At 43.0% G+C, this 20603-nt stretch overlaps 1 protein-coding gene across 1 annotated transcript in view; it reads right to left on the bottom strand.

Annotated features, from left to right (window-relative positions):
- scn5lab (sodium channel, voltage gated, type V-like, alpha b) overlaps window positions 1-20603 on the bottom strand; it is a 189960-nt gene that overhangs the window by 150039 nt on the left and 19318 nt on the right. The window contains exons 2-3 of the mRNA XM_021562572.2: window positions 6660-6968; window positions 3183-3301 (exon numbers count right to left, since the gene is read on the bottom strand). Of these exons, the coding sequence (XP_021418247.2) occupies window positions 3183-3301; window positions 6660-6926 (386 nt within the window). The 5' untranslated portion in view covers window positions 6927-6968. The remainder of the gene's footprint in view (window positions 1-3182; window positions 3302-6659; window positions 6969-20603) is intronic.

Here is a 20603-nt window from a genome sequence, read left to right as displayed (position 1 = left end):
GCTTGGGGCCCATAGGGTATATGAGAAGAGGGTTAGCTCTGGCCCCTCCGCCCTACCCTATCCTACCCCCCCGCGCCCAAAACACCTTTAGAGATGACCTATTCCACCCGCTTATCGGGCTGACAAGAGCAAAGTGTCCGGGTAGCCTAGTATTTCTCAACACCCGCAAACACCACTCCAGATATTTATAGCAGGGCTCAGCGGAGGAAGAGGGGAATAGGGGGAGTGTGGTGGAGGAGGAGGGGGGGGGGGGGGGGGCAGGTGGGGGAGCAGCCTTCCTACATTGTCTTGGTGGGGGAGCAGCCTTCCTACATTGTGTTGGGGGGCAAAACAGAACTAAAGCTCTGGTCCAAAATAAAAATAATTATGGCATAACATCATGTAGAAAACTCACTTCCGGGCTACCAATGGATGATGGGTAACTGAGTGTCATAGCTACAGGGACCATCAACATTCCAATACCGTTCCCATTACTATGGATACCTTATACAATGGCCTTGGTCACTACAGTAAAATCCCATTCCTATAGGGGCTTCCCGAATCCTCTGAGAAAAAAACACGTTGTTGTTAGGTTGTGATTTACAGCATCACTTCATCATTTCGGGCTCCCGCAGTGGTCTAATGCACTACATCTCAATGCAAGAGGTGCCACTACAGTCCCTGGTTCGAATCCAGGCTGTATTACATCCGGAGTGATGTGGGGGTCCCATAGGGTGCGTCTGGGTTTGGCCGGGGTAGGCCGTCATAGTAAATATGAATTTTGTTCTTAACTGACTTTCCTAATTAAATAAAGGTTAAAAATAGAACAAAAAAACACTTGACTGAGTTTACAGTAACCATCCAGTCTATACATAACCTAACAGTAACCATCCAGTCTATACATAACCTAACAGTAACCATCCAGTCTATACATAACCTAACAGTAACCATCCAGTCTATACATAACCTAACAGTAACCATCCAGTCTATACATAACCTAACAGTAACCATCCAGTCTATACATAACCTAACAGTAACCATCTAGTATATATATAGAGCCTAACAGTAACCATTGAGTCTATATATAGAGCCTAACAGTAACCATCCAGTCTATACATAACCTAACAGTAACCATCTAGTATATATATATATAGAGCCTAACAGTAACCATCCAGTCTATACATAACCTAACAGTAACCATCTAGTATAAATAGAGCCTAACAGTAACCATCCAGTCTATATATAGAGCCAAACAATAACTATCCAGTCTATACATAACCTAACAGTAACCATCCAATCTATACATAACCTAACAGTAACCATCCAGTCTATACATAACCTAACAGTAACCATCCAGTCTATACATAACCTAACATTAACCATCCAATCTATACATAACCTAACAGTAACCATCCAGTCGATACATAACCTAACAGTAACCAGCCAGTCTATACATAACCTAACATTAACCATCCAATCTATACATAACCTAACATTAACCATCCAATCTATACATAACCTAACAGTAACCATCCAGTCGATACATAACCTAACAGTAACCAGCCAGTCTATACATAGAGCCTAACAGTAACCATCCAGTCTATACACAGCCTAACAGTAACCATCCAGTCTATACATAACCTAACAGTAACCATCCAGTCTATATATATAGCCTAACAGTAACCATCCAGTCTATACATAGAGCCTAACAGTAACCATCCAGTCTATACATAACCTAACATTAACCATCCAATCTATACATAACCTAACAGTAACCATCCAGTCTATACATAACCTAACAGTAACCATCCAGTCTATATATAGAGCCTAACAGTAACCATCCAGTCTATACATAACCTAACAGTAACCATCCAGTCTATACATAACCTAACAGTAACCATCCAGTCTATATATAGAGCCTAACAGTAACCATCCAGTCTATATATAGAGCCTAACAGTAACCATCCAGTCTATACACAGCCTAACAGTAACCATCCAGTCTATACATAACCTAACAGTAACCATCCAGTCTATATATAGTGCCTAACAGTAACCATCCAGTCTATATATAGTGCCTAACAGTAACCATCCAGTCTATATATAGAGCCTAACAGTAACCATCCAGTCTATATATAGAGCCTAACAGTAACCATCCAGTCTATATATAGAGCCTAACAGTAACCATCCAGTCTATACATAACCTAACAGTAACCATCCAGTCTATATATAGAGCCTAACAGTAACCATCCAGTCTATACCTAACCTAACTGTAACCATCCAGTCTATACATAACCTAAAAGTAACCATCCAGTCTATATATAGAGCCTAACAGTAACCATCCAGTCTATATATAGAGCCTGACAGTAACCATCCAGTCTATACATAACCTAACAGTAACCATCCAGTCTATACATAACCTAACAGTAACCATCCACTGAGTCTATGAGTCAGTGACAGCTTTAGATGAAATCTGTTTTGGAGTACAACCTCTAAGATGAGTTTAATGCACATGAGGCAGAGGACAAGTCTAGGCCTGTGTTCCTCGCATTCATTGATTTAGTGTAATAATGATAGTGAGAGACAGCAAGGCAATACCAACGGCTCAATTCTGATAGTGAGAGAGAGCAGGCAACACCAACGGCTCAATTCTGATAGTGAGAGAGAGCAGGCAACACCAACGGCTCAATTCTGATAGTGAGAGACGGCAGGGAATACCAACGGCTCAATAGTGATAGTGAGAGACAGCAAGGCAATACCAACGGCTCAATTATGATAGTGAGAGAGAGCAGGCAATACCAACGGCTCAATTCTGATAGTGAGAGAGAGCAGGCAACACCAACGGCTCAATTCTGATAGTGAGAGACGGCAGGGAATACCAACGGCTCAATAGTGATAGTGAGAGACAGCAAGGCAATACCAACGGCTCAATTCTGATAGTGAGAGACAGCAGGCAATACCAACGGCTCAATTCTGAGCAGCTCAGCTCCCTCCCCCGTCTCTATTTACCCCCATTAGTACACAATGTCAACATGATTACAATGAGAATGACATGACAATCTAACTAGACAAACTGAACCAGAGTACATTGTAAGGCTTTGGTTCCCTCCCAAATGTTGTTCAGTCTCTGCTCATTGATTTTCATTTTGAAACCCTAAAACAGACAAGTGTTGGTGGAGCTGTGAGCGTCCCATCAGAAAGGATATGAGTGTACTAAAACCTTTATTGATGCTCTTCTAACAGGATGAAAGGGGTTAAAAATATAGAGTGCAGACGTGGCACTAAATCGGAAGATGGCCTTCCCTTTGTTCAGTACTATAAATGTCTGTGGAGAAACAGGAAGCGAGAGAGACAAAGAGAGAGAGGAAGAACGTGAGAGACAGAGGGGGTGAGGGAAATTGAAAGAGACAGAGAGATGCATCATGGTTAAGGGCAATATGGCATGGCAATAAATATGTACAATAAACTTGCAGTGGCAACAACCACACACGACAGTACATCCACGCACACACACATACACATACGCACACACACACACACACACACACACGCACGCACACACACCCAAACACATACACACACACAAACAAACAAAATCACTGATTACATTGCAAGTCCCCCATGCTGGTACTCTCTGCTCTGTAAAATGTCTTTACACTCAAAGTGTGTCCGATGTAGGGTTGCATAACTTTCCCTAAAAGCCCATCTTTTCCAGAAATACTACATTTCCTGCCTATTCCATCCTGATTCCGGGAATGTTTACAACAGGGATTCGTGGAAAACCTGGGAATTTGGGGAAATTTACCAGAATTTTGCAACCCTAGTCCAATGTATTTAGACCTCAAAACAGACTCATCCCAAGCCTTCATCCACATCCCAAGCCTTCATAGTAATCTGAAAACATCTCTTAAACTGTAGTTCATATATTACCAGCAGGTTTATCCACTCTCTCATAGTCTGTCGGTGTTGGCTTGCATAGACCTATTGGATTATCAAATGGCCTGGGCCAGTTAAGGTAAACAATAAGAGGTTGTTTTGGTTTGGTTTATTTGTTCCATTCCTCTACAAAACCTTTGGGAAATTAGCAGGAGCTCTTATCCTCTGGAGGAGAGGTAGGAGAAAGAGAGTGAGAAAGAGAAAACGAGAGAGAGAGAGAGAAAGAGAGAGAGGGAGCGAGAGAGAGAGAGAGAGAGAGAGAGAGAGAGAGAAAGAAAGAAAGAAAGACAGAGAGAGGGGAGGGCAGGAGGGATGGGGAGAGAGAGATTGGGGGAGAGTCAGAGAGAGAAAGAGAGAGAGAGAGAGAGAGGGGGGGGGTGCAGGAGTGATGGGGAGAGAGAGATTGAGGGAGAGTCAGAGAGAAAGAGAGCGATAGAGAGAGATAGAGGGAGGGAGGGGGTGTAGGAGGGATGGGGAGAGAGATTGAGGGAGAGAGAGAGGGAGGGGAGGCAGAAACATTCAGGAAGACAGAGGAAAGTGAGGTGAGGACCCACAACTGTATCCAGCTGACATGTCCTCTATCCCCAGAATAACTATCTATCCCCAGAACAACTATCTATCCCCAGAACAACTATCTATCCCCAGAATAACTATCTATCCCCAGAACAACTATCTATCCCCAGAACAACTATCTATCCCCAGGAGAACTCTCTATCCCCAGGAGAACTATCTATCCCCAGAATAACTATCTATCCCCAGGAGAACTATCGATCCCCAGAACAACTATATATCCCCAGAACAACTATCTATCCCCAGGAGAACTATCTATCCCCAGGAGAACTCTCTATCCCCAAGAGAACTCTCTATCCCCAAGAGAACTCTCTATCCCCAGGAGAACAACTATCTATCCCCAGGAGAACTATGTATCCCCAGGAGAACTATCGATCCCCAGGAGAACAACTATCTATCCCCAGGATAATTATCTTTCCCCAGGAGAACTATCTATCTATCCCCAAGAGAACTCTCTATCCCCAGGAGAACAACTATCTATCCCCAGGAGAATAACTATCTATCCCCAGAATAACTCTCTATCCCCAGGAGAACTCTCTATCCCCAGGATAACAACTATCTATCCCCAGGATAACTATCTATCCCCAGGAGAACTATCGATCCACAGGAGAACTATCTATCCCCAGAATAACTATCTATCCCCAGAATAACTATCTATCCCCAGAATAACTATCTATCCCCAGGAGAACTAGCTATCCCCAGGAGAACTAGCTATCCCCAGGAGAACTAGCTATCCCCAGAATAACTATATATCCCTAGGAGATCTATCTATCTCCGGGAGAACTATATATTCCCAGAATAACTATATATCCCTAGGAGAACTATCTATCCCCAGGAGAACTAGCTATCACCAGGAGAACTAGCTCTTCAGCCTCCCTCTGTATCCTCCAGCAAACCAAAGCTCCAGACTGATGAATTTTGAAAGGCCAATTTTAAAACTGAGCACCTTAAAACCAGTACTCTAGCCTCTGTCCTTTTCACATACTGTACCGGTACAATTTCCACTCCCTGGGAAACTGATTAAATCAAATCAAATGTTATTTCCTCAATTGCTACATACTCAAATCACTTAAATCCAACTGATGCCACACCAACTACAGCCATAGCTGTCAGTTCAATTTGTTTATCCACCAGCTTAAAAGCTTATTATTCACATCCTGGAATACACGTTTTTCTCATCTACAGTCCTACAGTACCCCCAGGGTTGCACATTCTTGTTCCAGCCCAGCACTAACACACTTAATTCAACTTATCAAGCGGCTTGACGATAAGTCGAGTAGTTCAATATGGATGTGCTGGTGCTGGAACAAAAATGTGCCACTCTGGGAGGTATACTGTAATGCATACTGTATAGAATGACTTGATGAGGCACCCTCCAGTCTACACAGTGGGGGGGGGGACAAACCCATTTCAAAACTATTTTTAAGGAAGAAGGACTGTGTGAGAAACAAAATGGTGCCAACAGTAAACCATCATCTGTCTGTCTGTCTGTCTGTCTGTCTGTCTGTCTGTCTGTCTGTCTGTCTGTCTGTCTGTCTGTCTGTCTGTCTGTCTGTTTCTCTTTCTGTCTGTCTGTCTGCCTGATCCTTCTATTCGTAAATCAGTCCTACCTTTTGCATCCTAAGAACACACATATGTGCAGACGAGCGCACATGCACGTACACACACACACACACACATCCTGAATCAGCACCCCAAACAGGCCCAGTCACAGGGCCCAAAAATGGGTATGGGGAATCCTTTCAACCTGCCTCAAAGGCCACAGCCAGTTTCCATTAGGACGGATGACACACACACACACACACACACACTCACACACGCACACACGCACACACACCATTTCAGAGGCTTTATATAAGGAGGGTCACTGTGAGTACACCAGAGATGTGTTTCAGAAGGGGAAATTGGTTCAGATGAATAAAAGCACACAGGAAGATGTTCCAGTAATTGGACTGGTACTAAAGAGGAAATCCTTCAAGGAGGTCCAATAGACAAAGGAAGCGATGTCAGTGATGATATAAGAAGTGACATGCTCTTAGAAACACATTTAACACAGGCATTCGAACACAAGTATAAGGACCCTTGAGAGAGACACCCACCACCTCACGCTCACACACAAACACACACCCACACAGCCCCTCTCATTCTCCCACCAACCATCACCCCCCAGTGCTCACTCTCTGGTTCTTGAAGTAGAATGGGTCAAAGTCATCCAGTGGGACTCCCACCAGGCCGGCGGGGATGTCGCCGAAGATGCGTGGCAGCTGTTTGCCGGCCTCCAGGTCGGCCCGGGGCCGGGGCAGCTCCACGTCTCCCAGGTCCTCTTGGTAGTGCTTGGTACGCCGGGCCTCCTCCTCAGCGATCCGCTGCTCCACGGCAGCCAGGGACTCCCGGGTGAACCGGTGCAAGCTGTCAGGACCTGGTGGTAGCAGCAGGGTGGCCATCTTCTCATCCTGAGTCACCTGTCCTAGGGTTGACTTCACCAGCTACCAGGGAGGGAGAGGGAAAGGAAAGAGAGAGATAGAGAGAGGGAGAGTAGCGAGGAGGTGATAGGGAGAGGGAGTAGGGAGGGGGAGATAGAAAGAGACAGAGAGAGGTAATCAACAGGGCAGTCACACAGGGGTATCACTCCTAAATGCAGACCTGAGTTAACATAGACATCGTTCCTGCAGTCAAATAACCAAATCGCCCTCTAGTGGCCTCATGGGTGGAATGTTATTCATCTTTTTCATAACTTCATAATAAAGAAACATTAAAAAAAGAAACGTAAAGAATCTGGTGTTTCTATGTAAAACGCTTGTATTATATGTCAGTCTTTTGTGATGTACAGTCCAGTCGGAAACTATTCAGACCCCTTGAATTTTTACATTTTGGTACATTACAGCCGTATTTTTAATGGATTAAGTCGTTTTTCCCCTCATCAATATACACACAATACCCCATAATGACAGAGCAAAAACTGGTTTCTAGACATTTCTCCAAATTCATAAAAAAATATACATTTTACGTAAGCATTCAGACACTTTACTCAGTACTTTGTTGAAGCACCTTTGGCAGCGATTACAGCCTCGAGTCTTATGGGGTATGATTCTACAAGCTTGGCACACCTGTATCTGGAAAGTTTCTCCCATTCTTCTTGGTGGTTCCAAATTTCTTCCATTTAAGAATGATGGAGGCCTCTGTGTTCTTGGGGACATTCAAATGTTTTGGTGCCCTTCCCCAGATCTGTGCCTCGACACAATCCTGTGTCAGAGCTCTACGGACAATTCCTTCAACCTCATGGCTTATGTTTTTGCTTATATAGACTGGTGTGTGCCTGTCCTAATCATGTCCAATTTATCACAATCAAGTTGTAGAAACATCTCAAGGATGATCAATGGAAACAGGATGCACCTGAGCTCAATTTCAAGTCTCATAGCAAAGGGTCTGAATACTTATGTAAATAAGGCATCTGTTTTTTCTTTGTAATACGTTTGTAAAAATGTCAAAAAATACAGTTTCTGCTTTGTCATTATGGAGTATTTTGTGTAGATTGATGAGAAAAATGTTTTATTAAATCCATTTTAGAATAAGGCTGTAACGTAACAAAATGTGGAAAAAGTCAAGGGGTCTGAATACTGCCCACTGCAGCGAAAGGTCCTATTTGGTTGCTATTGTAATGTACAGATAGACCAAGCTTGGGGGGGTTATCATAACGAAACGGTTGTCATTGTCATTGATATTGCCTCCCCTTCACTCTCATCATTACTTCAGCCGAGGACAGTTATTCTGTCGCCAAAATAGATTGTGCCACTATTGTGTTATGCGTGGTGTGGGTGTGTAATGGTGTGTGTGTTTGTGTGCGTGTGCGTGAATGCCTGTACGCGTGTTTGTGTGGGTGCACAAACTTCCGTGCACAAACAGACCATGCCATCTGTTTTGTACTCTAATTGAATGATCGGACAGGCCTCATTTTTCATCCATTCATGCGTTTCTTCACGTTATTCCTTGTGAGAGTCCACATCAAAAGAGCACCTGATGTCCCATTACCTCAGCTTACAACCCCAGTCCATCAGAGTCTGGAGACTCATACAGTCTTTCAACCAGGTAGCAATCTGCTCACTAGAGAATAAAATATCGAAATAATCACTGTAGCCACTTTAGACCTGTCTAAGGCCTTACCTATACCATTCCATATTAATGCAGGCTCAGAAGATGGCAACTTCATTGAAAATATAGACTATTTGGTAACACATCCCATGAATAACCTTTTCATATAATGCGAACACATTCATAACGTCTTACACAACATAGGTGACAATAACTGCTCATAAAGTGTTACTGAATGTTTTTAATCAGAAATCACTGTCTGGGTCAATAACCCCATGAAAAAAAGTATAAAATGCAGTACTTCAATGAGTGTCAACCGTACATTAAGACATTATACATGTTATACAATATTTCAGGCCTGACCTGCATCAAATCCTATGACATAAATATCCCCTCGTGTTTTGCAGCTTTATAAACAGGTTAAATCAATCTGTGTGTGATTCCATGGCCTTTGTGAGGCCCACTGCGCCTGCACACCATGCATGTGAAGTCTCGCCTTTTACTTCCATACCATTTCAGCTATTTACTGCCCCAGACCCTGATGCAACGGACATTGTGTAGGGCTGAACAAAACGCCAGTACGCTTGGCTTGCTTTTCTCTCTCTCGCAGCATAATCTCAACCAACTTTGCGCCCGCCTTTGCTTTGACAGAATTCTGCCTATCTCATGTGTCCATGTTTTCACAACCAGCACCGGTTATTCCCATGTTTCTTTTTGATACCTATTTTTATAACCTATATAATTATCTTAGTAACCACCAGTACAGGATTCATGTGTATTTGGGAAAATATTAGAGATAAAGATCATTCAAAGAGTTAATCATGTATTGTTGTGTGTCATAAATTAATAAATGAAATTGTTACGCGTGAGCATGTAGAGTGTACATCAATGGACGCCTCAGCTTCTAATGCTTTGTAGTTATGGAGCCCAGAGATGCTATCTGAAGAGACAAGACACCTAACGGAGCGAAGAGAAAAGGCACCCCCAGACTTGGATATCCTGATAACACATCAACATTGTTGCAGAATGACTGTAAATGACTTATTTACATTCTCCTGTTGTTTCTCAGGTCTACATTTAGAAGAACAAATCCTAGCGGGTTCTTTGGCTGTCCGCATAGGATATCCTCTTTTGGTTCCAGGTAGAACCCTTTTAGTTTGTAGAAAGACCTGTAGTCTAGTGACCTGTAGTCTAGCACCATATAGTTTAGCACCCTGTAGTTTGGTGACCTGTAGTCTAGTGACCTGTAGTCTAGCACCCTATAGTTTAGTACCCTGTAGTCTAGTGACCTGTAGTCTAGTGACCTGTAGTCTAGCACCCAATAGTCTAGCACCCTGTAGTTTAATACCCTGTAGTCTAGTGACCTGTAGTCTAGTGACCTGTAGTCTGGTGACCTGTAGTCTGGTGACCTGTAGTCTAACACCCTGTAGTCTAGTGACATGTAATCTGGTGATCTGTAGTCTAGCACCCTGTAGTCTAACACCCTGTAATTTAACACCCAGTAGTCTGGTGACCTGTAGTCTAGCACCCTGTAGTCTAACACCCTGTAGTCTAGCACCCTGTAATCTAGACACCTGTAGTCTAGCACCCTGTAGTCTAGCACCCTGTAGTCTGACACAATGTAGTCTAACACCCTGTAAATATACACCCTGTAATTTAACACCCAGTAGTCTAGTGAGCTGTAGTCTAACACCCTGTAGTCTAACACCCTGTAATTTAACACCCAGGAGTCTGGTGACCTGTAGTCTAACACCCTGTAGTCTAACACCCTGTAATTTAACACCCAGTAGTCTGGTGACCTGTAGACTAATACCCTGTAGTCTAACACCCTGTAGTTTAACACCCAGTAGTCTAGTGACCTGTAGTCTAACACCCTGTAGTCTAGTGACCTGTAGTCTAACTCCCTGTATTCTAGCACCCTGTAGTCTAGCACCCTGTAGTCTTGCACCCTGTATTATTGCACCCTGTAGTCTAGCACCCTGTAGTCTAGCACCCTGTAGTCTTGCACCCTGTAGTATTGCACCTTGTAGTCTAGCACCCTGTAGTCTAGCACCCTGTAGTCTTGCACCCTGTAGTATTGCACCCTGTAGCCTAGCACCCTGTAGTCTAGCACCCTGTAGTCTTGCACCCTGTAATATTGCACCCTGTAGTCTAGCACCCTGTAGTATTGCACCCTGTAGTCTAGCACCCTGTAGTATTGCACCCTGAAGTATTGGACCCTGTATTCTAGCACCCTGTAGTCTAGCACCCTGTAGTATTGCACACTGTAGTCTAGAACCCTGTAGTCTAGCACCCTGTAATATTGCACCCTGTAGTCTAGCACCCTGTAGTATTGCACCCTGTAGTCTAGCACTCTGTAGTCTTGCACCCTGTAGTATTGCACCCTGTAGTATTGCATCCTGTAGTCTAGCACTCTGTAGTCTAGCACCCTGTAGTATTGCACCCTGTAGTCTAGCACCCTGTAGTCTAGCACCCTGTAGTATTGCACCCTGTAGTCTAGCACCCTTTAGTATTGCACCCTGTAGTCTAGCACTCTGTAGTCTTGCACCTTGTAGGACCAGCACTCAGCATTTCTGGAGTTAATGAAATGTAAAGGACAGCTTGTCAGGCTTGACCAAGAGCCCGTTTAGGCAAATGCAATTCCCTCCAAAAATAGGGTTGATCCACTAAAGTGCACTATGTAGGTCACTAGGGGTATTGAACAAGTTAAATGGGCCTCGGATTCATTTCAAAGGCTGGCTGCCTGCGCCACTCGGGTACTTTCAGCTGCAGCACTTGGGCGCAGGCGTCTAAAGAGAATACTGAACAAAAGGGAGAGGGGGGAGATAGGGTTTACCTGAGGATAGGAACATGTAGTTTGTGGCCCTGATGTTGATGGTTTAGAACAGCTTGCCTATTGCACACACACACACACACACACACACACACACACACACACACACACACACACACACACACACACACACACACACACACACACACACACACACACACACACACACACACACACACACACATGTTCTCCCTGTTTCTTTCTCTCTCTCTCTCTCTCTCTCTCTCTAGAATTAGGAATCATGTTAGCTGCACTTCTATCCGAAATGTTATGAACATTGAACACACCCTAGCTAACACACCCTGACATTGAACACACCCTAGCAATTGTTCCATAACCCAGGGAATCCCTATTAAATCAGAAATTAACCTCAGACATAAATTCATTATTTATATAATCATTATTTGAACATGCTGTCCCATCGAGGTCAAAATAACACTTTTGCAAGGGAGACCTGGCCCCTAACTTCAGCGCTCGGGTCAAGCCCACCACCCCACTACCCCACAAACCCTCTGCCCTCACCCCAAACCCGCCTAGCCTGAGACTGGGGATTGACCTGATATCCCTTTGGGAAATCAGCAATAAAGAGCAACACATGGAGGAGCAGTGTACCAGCGGTGCCAGAGGCTGTCAGCCTAGGGCCCAGTCAGGGCCTCTATCCAGCATATCCAGCTAAAGCTTAGAGTCACTTGACAGGCTGTCAGCATTATTCATCTAGGTGTCCTATTAGACCATTACAACTGGGATGTAAGAAGAGTCATCAGCCTGAGGGGACTGCATGGGCCTGTAGCATGACTCGTCTTTAGACCTTTGGTCATTCACGCTTCACCATCGTATGGTAGCCTGGATGGGGATGAAGATAAGAACCATTATTTGTAGCGTTATTGTGCAATTGCCAATTTATTCTAGGATTCAAACAGAGTAAACCACTCCAGATATCTCTTGAGATGGATGGGCAATGGACAGAGGCTTGGGTGCACACATCACATTCTCACACTCACATACCACGGTCAACAGAGACAGACAGAGAAGGTATTCTTCATCATAAGTGTGTGGTGCACCTCTAACCCTGATGCTCAGTTTTCAGAGAAACCAGTGATTAGGAAAAACACTGAGCCATTCGTGGCTGTAAATCAGCCCACAAAACACAGGCGTGGTTGAATTGATTCCATAGTCACTGTGATGAGGGGAAAAGGGGATTATGGTTCATCAATGTTGCCGACGTCTTAACCGACAGCTTCTTCATCATCAGTTAGTTATAATTGAGACCTTATGTCCCTAGAGGATTACAGCTTGTCTTTAATCTATCTCCGTTCTTTCAAGATACACACACACACACACACACACACACACACACACACACACACACACACACACAAACTGCATACACACAGATACACACAAATGCATGCACAGTGCATACACACCCTGACCCTCCCCCCAAAAACGTTACATGCTTCATTAACAAGGGGATGGAGGCAAAAACACGTTCATCGATGACTGATGACCCCCTCGTGACAGATTATTAATTTGGGCAAGACAACTGCACCCGCACTGAACCCTCTGTCTAATCAACTCCCTTGCTTTGACCACAGGGGAAGAGAAGAAAAGAGGGGAGGAGAGGAAAAGATGCGAATTCAGAGTAAATTAAGAAATAAAGAGGCTTGAAGGGCAACCTGGCCTCAGAGCCATACGAAACATACTTTACGTATTTCTGAGCACCTCCAAGAATTATAATACCTACGAATAGTAGGTAGTTACTTTAGACAGATACAAAAGACGGGAGGTTGGTCGCGGAGGATGGGTGGGGGTAATTCGTGACCATCTAGCAATCCAAAGGTTGAGTGTTCTTGTCGCGGACAAATATAGCATTTTAGCTAACATTTCCCCTAACCCTTATTCTAAACTTAACCCAATTCACCTAACCTGCTACGTAAATTCACCTAACCATTGTCATTAGTTACACTATCCGCCAACGTAAACTCTCCCTGTAATTCTTCTTGGTTGTTATGACGCAACAAGCAACCTGGTCTCAGAGAAAGCTATAATACTATACGCCCTCCAAGACATATGATAAGTGACTTCATCCAAATCGTATGCTATTGTACGACCAGGGAAGACGTAAAATATTATACATTAAGTACACCAAACATTAGCAACACCTTCACATTTTTGAGATGCCCCCCACCCCTTTTCCCCTCAGAACAGCCTCAATTCGCCGGGACATGGACTCTACAAGGTGTTGAAAGCGTTCCTCAGGGATGCTGGCCCATGTTGACTCCAATGCTTCCCACAGTTCTGTCAAGTTGGCTGGATGTCCTTTGGGTAGTGGGCCATTCTTGATACACACAAGAAACTGTTAAGTGTGAAAAACCCAGCAGCATTGCAGTTCTTGACACAAACCGGTGCAACTGGCACCTACTACCATTTAAAATATTTTGTCTGGCCCATTCACCATCTGAATGGCACACATACACAATCCATTTTTCAATTGTCTAAAGGCTTAAAAATCATTGTCTCCTCTCCTTCGTCTACACTAACTAAAGTGGATTTAACAAGTGACGTCAATATGGGATCATAGCTTTCACCTGGATTCACCTGGTCAGTCTATTTCATGGAAAGAGTTCTTAATGCTTGGTATACTTAGTAACCGTCCTCTAATTCATATGATTTTGTACGACTGCTATTCCTTTCATGACATAACTAACGTAATGGATTTACATACAGATTAAAACGAAATACCCTGAAACCACGTTGTGAATGGGGGGGTTCACGTAGGGGTAGTTGATTTGGGAAGTCAGACTCTCTCAAATTTGGCCTCCGACCGCTTGTGTGCGTTTATAATCACTGTTTGATTATTCAAATGTTACCTTGGTGTTCTTGCCAACATGTTGCCTCATTGTTGATTGTTGATTTGTTTGACAGGGTTTTTTCCTTCTTTTTTCAGCTTGCTTGGTCCCATGAGGCTGTGGGAGGCTGAGTTGCTGTGTAATGATGTGGGAAGATTTTGCCCCACCTCTTTATTCCTTTCCTCTCTGTCTTTCACAATCCATGACTGTCTCTCTCTTCCCCCTCTCTCTCTTTCTCTCTCGCTCTCTCTCTCCTCCCCCTCTTTCTCTTTCTCTCTCTCTCTCTCTCTCTCTCTCTCTCTCTCTCTCTCTCTCCTTTATCTTTTTATCTCTTTCTCCCTCACTCAAGATGTCCCATGGTTTTGAATCAAGATGTCCATGGTGTTTGCTCAAGATGTCCATAGTGTTGGCTCAAGACGTCAATGGTGTTGGCTCAAGATGTCCATGGTGTTAGCTCAAGATCTCAATGTGTACACTACAAGAGGAGATTAGCGAGAAAGGGGGACCCAACTCAATACAGGCCATTCACCAAGGGGACAACTGTGACAAAGTAGGTAGCCACATCTGGCAACAAAATGAACAGGCAACCTAATACTTAAGCTGTGTATTTGAAGAGTGTATTTCATATTTCGTATGCGTATGAGTACCTTCATGTGTGTGTAAAATATTGATGTTATAAGATTTTTAATTCATAGATTTTAAATGTGTATCAAAGTGTTTTTTTTTTGTTGCAAAATGGTATATATCCATTGTTTATCTGGACTGGAATGTTTGTAAATGTTTGTATATTTGGCTGTGATACAGTATGTGGTTGTCTCGCCTAGCAACTGTCTGAGTCACGCTGTGCTAACGTAACATTAGCAGGTTGGTAAGGCTAACATTAACAGGCTAGTAGGGCTAATGTTAGCAGGCTAGTTGGCTTGCAACTGTGCAAGCTAATAAAGTATTCGCTTGTAATTTGGTTGAAAATTTTACTTAAACCAGTAGTCATGAGCGCACACGGTTTGGTTTAATTTGAAGTTAAACATTTGAAGTTATTTCAGTTGGAGTTAACATGATAGGGAATAGGCTGGCTTGCCGGGTCCTCCATATTACATCACAGCCTGGCATTCTTCCGGCATGACTTCGGCATTCTCAGTTCACTGGTTACGATGGCAACACCCATCCGTAGCACGCGCTCCAGCAGGTGTATCTCACTGATCATCCCTAAAGCCAACACCTCATTTGGCCGCCTTTCGTTCCAGTTCTCTGCTGCCTGTGACTGGAACGAATTGCAAAAATCGCTGAAGTTGGAGACTTTTATCTCCCTCACCAACTTCAAACATCTGCTATCTGAGCAGCTAACCGATCGCTGCAGCTGTACATAGTCTATTGGTAAATAGCCCACCCATTTTCACCTACCTCATCCCCATACTGTTTTTATTTTTTTTATTTATTTATTTTTATTTTTCTGCTCTTTTGCACACCAATATCTCTACCTGTACATAACCATCTGATCATTTATCACTCCAGTGTTAATCTGCATAATTGTAATTATTTGCCTACCTCATGCCTTTTGCACACAATGTGTATATATAGACTCCCCTTTTTTTCTACTGTGTTATTGACTTGTTAATTGTTTACTCCATGTGTAACTCTGTGTTGTCTGTTCACACTGCTATGCCTTATCTTGGCCAGGTCGCAGTTGCAAATGAGAACTTGTTCTCAACTAGCCTACCTGGTTAAATAAAGGTGAAATAAAAAAAATAAAAAATAAAAAAAAATAAAAAAATTCTTCTGAATTCTGATCAATTTTATGTAATAAAGTGAGGTGTAATTTTGCATTGTGACTTTTGGTGTGTATTCTACTGCATGTTAGATGTAGTGATGTTTATGCTACCTACGCTTTAAATATGGGTCAAAAATTATAAAAGATCCTGATCTGTCTTATATTTATCAGATATAGGACAGACACTTAAAAACAAACTTCCTTTTTTACTATCTGTTTTGCCATGTATGAATCTTTTATTCAATGCGTTTTTATGGGCATGCGACTAAGCTTTAACTTCCTGACTGATGTCTTGAGATGTTGCTTCAATATATCCACATCATTTTCTGCCTCATGATGCCATCTATTTTGTGAAGTGCACCAGTCCCTCCTGCAGCAAATCACCCCAACAACATGATGCTGCCACCCCCGTGCTTCACGGTTGGGATGGTGTTCTTCGGCTTGCAAGCCTCCTCTTTTCTCCTCCAAACATAACGATGGTCATTATGGCAAAACAGTTCTATTTCTGTTTCATCAGACCAGAGGACATTTCTCCAAAAAGTACAATCTTTGTCCCCATGTTTAGTTGCAAACTGTAGTCTGGTTTTTTTTATGGCGGTTTTGGAGCAGTGGCTTCTTCCTTGCTGAGTGGCCTTTGAGGTTATGTCGATATAGGACTTGTTTTACTATGGATATAGATACTTTTGTACCCATTTCCTCCAGCATCTTCACAAGGTCCTTTGCTGTTGTTCTGGGATTGATTTGCACTTTTCGCACCAAAGTACGTTCATCTCTAGGAGACAGAACACGTCTCCCTCCTGAGCGGTATGACAGCTGCGTGGTCCCATGGTGTTTATCCTTGCGCACTATTGTTTGTGCAGATGAACGTGGTACCTTCAGGCGGTTAGAAATTGCTCCCAAGGATGAACCAGACTTGTGGAGGTCTACAATTTTTTTCTGAGGTCTTGGCTGATTTCTTTTGATTTTCCCATGATGTCAAGCAAAGAGGCACTGAGTTTGAAGGTAGGCCTTGAAATACATCCACAGGTACACTTCCAATTGACAATTAGCCTATCAGAAGCTTCTAAAGCCATGACATAATTTTCTGGAATTTTCCAAGCTGTTTAAGGGCACAGGCAACTTAGTGTATGTAAACTTCTGACCCACTGGAATTGTGATGCAGTGAATTATAAGTGAAATAATCTGTCTGTAAACAATTGTTGGAAAGATTACTTGTCTCATGCACAAAGTAGATGTCCTAACCAACTTTCCAAAACTATAGTTTGTTAACGAGACATTTGTGGAGTGGTTGAAAAATGAGTTTTAATGACTCCAACCTAAGTGTATGTAATCTTCCGACTTCAACTGTATATATTCTAACTTTTTTTTGTTATACCCACAGGGGTTCTAAATCCATGGTATAACCATCATAAAACAATTCCATATTTTAGTTTAGTAGAACTTTTGAATAATGCGAAAATATGTGTTTTTAATGCAATAGGTAGGCTAATGCATACAAAGCAGAGAGAGGACCATTTCCAAATAATCTGTGGGACAACAAAAATATTTTCATCCCAAAGTCGTCTGTCTGACCGCCCGCTCCCGCCCACAGCATGAAAAATGCAGACCGCACCCCAATGATCTCTGTCGGACACGCAGGTCCTGCAGGCATCCCGCGGGAATGCAGCCCTCTGGTGCAGTCAGTACACAACACTATGCTCATCAGATCATCAGATTTTAGCAGGATCTTATGCTCATCAGGTCTTAGCAGGATCTTATGCTCATCGTGTCAAAGCAGGATCAGATGGTGCCAGGTGTTCCAGCAGGGTCAGACAGCCAGGGATGACTCGTCCATGAAGCTCAAGTGAATTCTGCCGTATATTAACAATATCAGTGAATGATACAAAAAGTTCCATCTTGAATTGATGGCTAGACCTACAGTAGCTACAGGACAGCAGTTTAATCTTAAAGCTACAATCTGGGATCATGGACTAAAAGTAATTTCAATTATTGAACCAGTGATTCTATTCTTGGATAATAAAATGCATAAATGTACACCAAGGTAAATCTTTGTCATGCCTCATTTTAGGAGGATCATGGGTCTCAGCAGGGGCAGGCAGCGAGGGAAGACCAGTCTTTGAGTAGGTGAGGTGTATTTTAGCACACTTTATTCTCTCTGTGCGGCTGGACACTGGACACGCCAGATGCTATTTTAGGGCAGTCTGACAAACCTCCAAAGTTGATTTCCAAACTGTATCAAGGGTTGATAGAGTCTTTTCCCGATGACACAAAACATGTCAAACAAAAATGTGAGGAAGACCTGGTAGAAGCTATTGATGTTGATGAATGGATACAGATGTGTTTGAATGCCCAGGTTCAGGTTCAGTCAGGTTCAGTTTAAGATCATCCATATAAAGTACTATATACCAGTGAAACTGAATTACATGCACTCGGAAATGTAATTCCTATGCTGGAGGTGTAAAACACAAAAGGGGACATATAATGAAGGCTGGCTGAATTCTGTCAAAGATGATGTTCTTTTATCTGAGAATGTCTATAGAGTCTCCCTTCTCACAGTTTGTGATTGCTTGGAAATGCTGATACTGGAGACTGTTATATGATGAAACTGTGTAACCAAGCATTCATAGCGGCTAAGAAATGCATTACCATTAATTGGAAGGTTGGGTCCTCCCACAATGTCAAGTTATGTATCACTAGATTTGATTAAGGGTATACTGGGCAAGTTTCATACGTTCTGGAGGCCTCATATGGAATACAGTATGACTTAAGGAGTCTGTATTGAAAACATGCCCAAGACAGGGGAGATACCTCTTTAGGTAATCCCTAGCTGCCGGGCTGTTCAGTCCTAGCCCTTGTGTCACGATCGTCATAATGATGAGACCAAGGCTCAGCGTTAATCGAGTTCCACATACTTTTTAATGAACTGAAACTCACCAAAACAAAACAAAACAACAAACAACCAACCAACCAACCAAACGATACATGACGCTACTAGTGTGCACACAGGCACCTAACTGTAGACAAGATCCCATACCAGAAAGTGGGGAAAAAGGGCTACCTAAATATGATCCCCAATCAGAGACAACGATAAACAATGATTGGGAACCATCAGAGACAGAGATTGGGAACCATAGCAATACTGAACCGCCAAGCTAGGATTTGAGTTCCCTTATGTACAATAGAATGTCACAACAAGACTGATGGAAGCAGTGAGAATTGGTGTAAAACCCACCACCTAAAAAAATGACTCCTGGGAAGGAAAGCCTCTGTTTCACGCCTCACAGACCTCCCTCATTTACTGTTTCACTCACAGGAGTAGGTCAACCAAACGTATAGGCTGACAGGCAGGTTGTGCACTGTGGATGGTGTCACTTGATACACAAACAAAGACTGCACAGTCTTTGTCACCTATTTACTACATTTATGTATGCCTCACTTGCCTTCATGTCTTATGTGATGTCTATGTCTGTTTTGTATGTCAAGTATGCCTCTGTTTTGCTGCAAATAGAGTTTCCCTGTTTACATTTTTTTCCAACTGCTTACACACAAAATCTTTTCATGTCACACGATTTTTGAAACCTCTCACTCAAAGTGCAAAACTACACACTAAATATCCAAAACCATAAGCTATTTCTCAGCGTTTGACTCAGTTGTCAATTGCATAAAACACTTTTTTCAAAACACTACACACAATTATCTACCTAAAACACAAAAATCGAACAGGAAGTGACTTGCTTTCCTTTTCCAAACACAACCAATCAAAATGCTACACTTATTCACCAGGTCACACACACACTCCTCACATGTGCAAACACTAATAGCTTAACTGATCACTAACCAATCACTGCTTTACTGTAGTATAGGCCTATAAATAGGTCAAAGGTTAGATTACCTGTTTTGAACAATGGATGCCAACAATGGACAGAGAGCAAGAGGAGTAGGAGGGAGAGGAAGAGGATGAGGGCAAAGAAGAGAAGGAAGGAGAGCCATCTCTGATGAGATTAGGGCAAAACTTGTTGATCATGTGATCAACCACGGTTTGACCATGAGAGAGGCTGGACTGAGAGTCCATCCCAAATTGAGTCGATTTACAGTGGCGTCCATAATTCGAACATTCAGAAATGAGAACAGGTATGCAACTATCTAATGACTATTTTAGCATTACAGCAATGTACTGTAAAATACGTACGACTGCATAGTATTGCATAAACATTTGTAACTCTCAGCCATCCATTTACTGCACTACATTGAATGAATGAGGTTGGTTATCATGCTGTACTACATTTTTTTGTACAGTATGCTGAACACATACTGTGTTTCTGTACAGAGTGGAAAGGCAAAGACATCATGGAGGACGAGGACGCTTGTTTACAGATGTACAAGAGACTGCAATTATAAATATGGTCTATGTGGGGACATAGAGGTTGCCTCTGTCCAAGGTTGGATACGCCATGCTAGGAGATACTTCCCTCGATGTTTGGCAAGAGAAAACGTATCCTGTGATGTGGACGAAGTATTGTGGCCAGACTCAGGCCGGAGAAGCGAGGAAGCGTAGCTTAGCACTGGTGACCCCCCCTCCCCT

Source organism: Oncorhynchus mykiss, chromosome 15 (assembly GCF_013265735.2).
Source record: "Oncorhynchus mykiss isolate Arlee chromosome 15, USDA_OmykA_1.1, whole genome shotgun sequence".
Lineage (NCBI taxonomy): Eukaryota > Metazoa > Chordata > Actinopteri > Salmoniformes > Salmonidae > Oncorhynchus > Oncorhynchus mykiss.
This window is presented reverse-complemented; position numbering and strand designations above follow the sequence as displayed.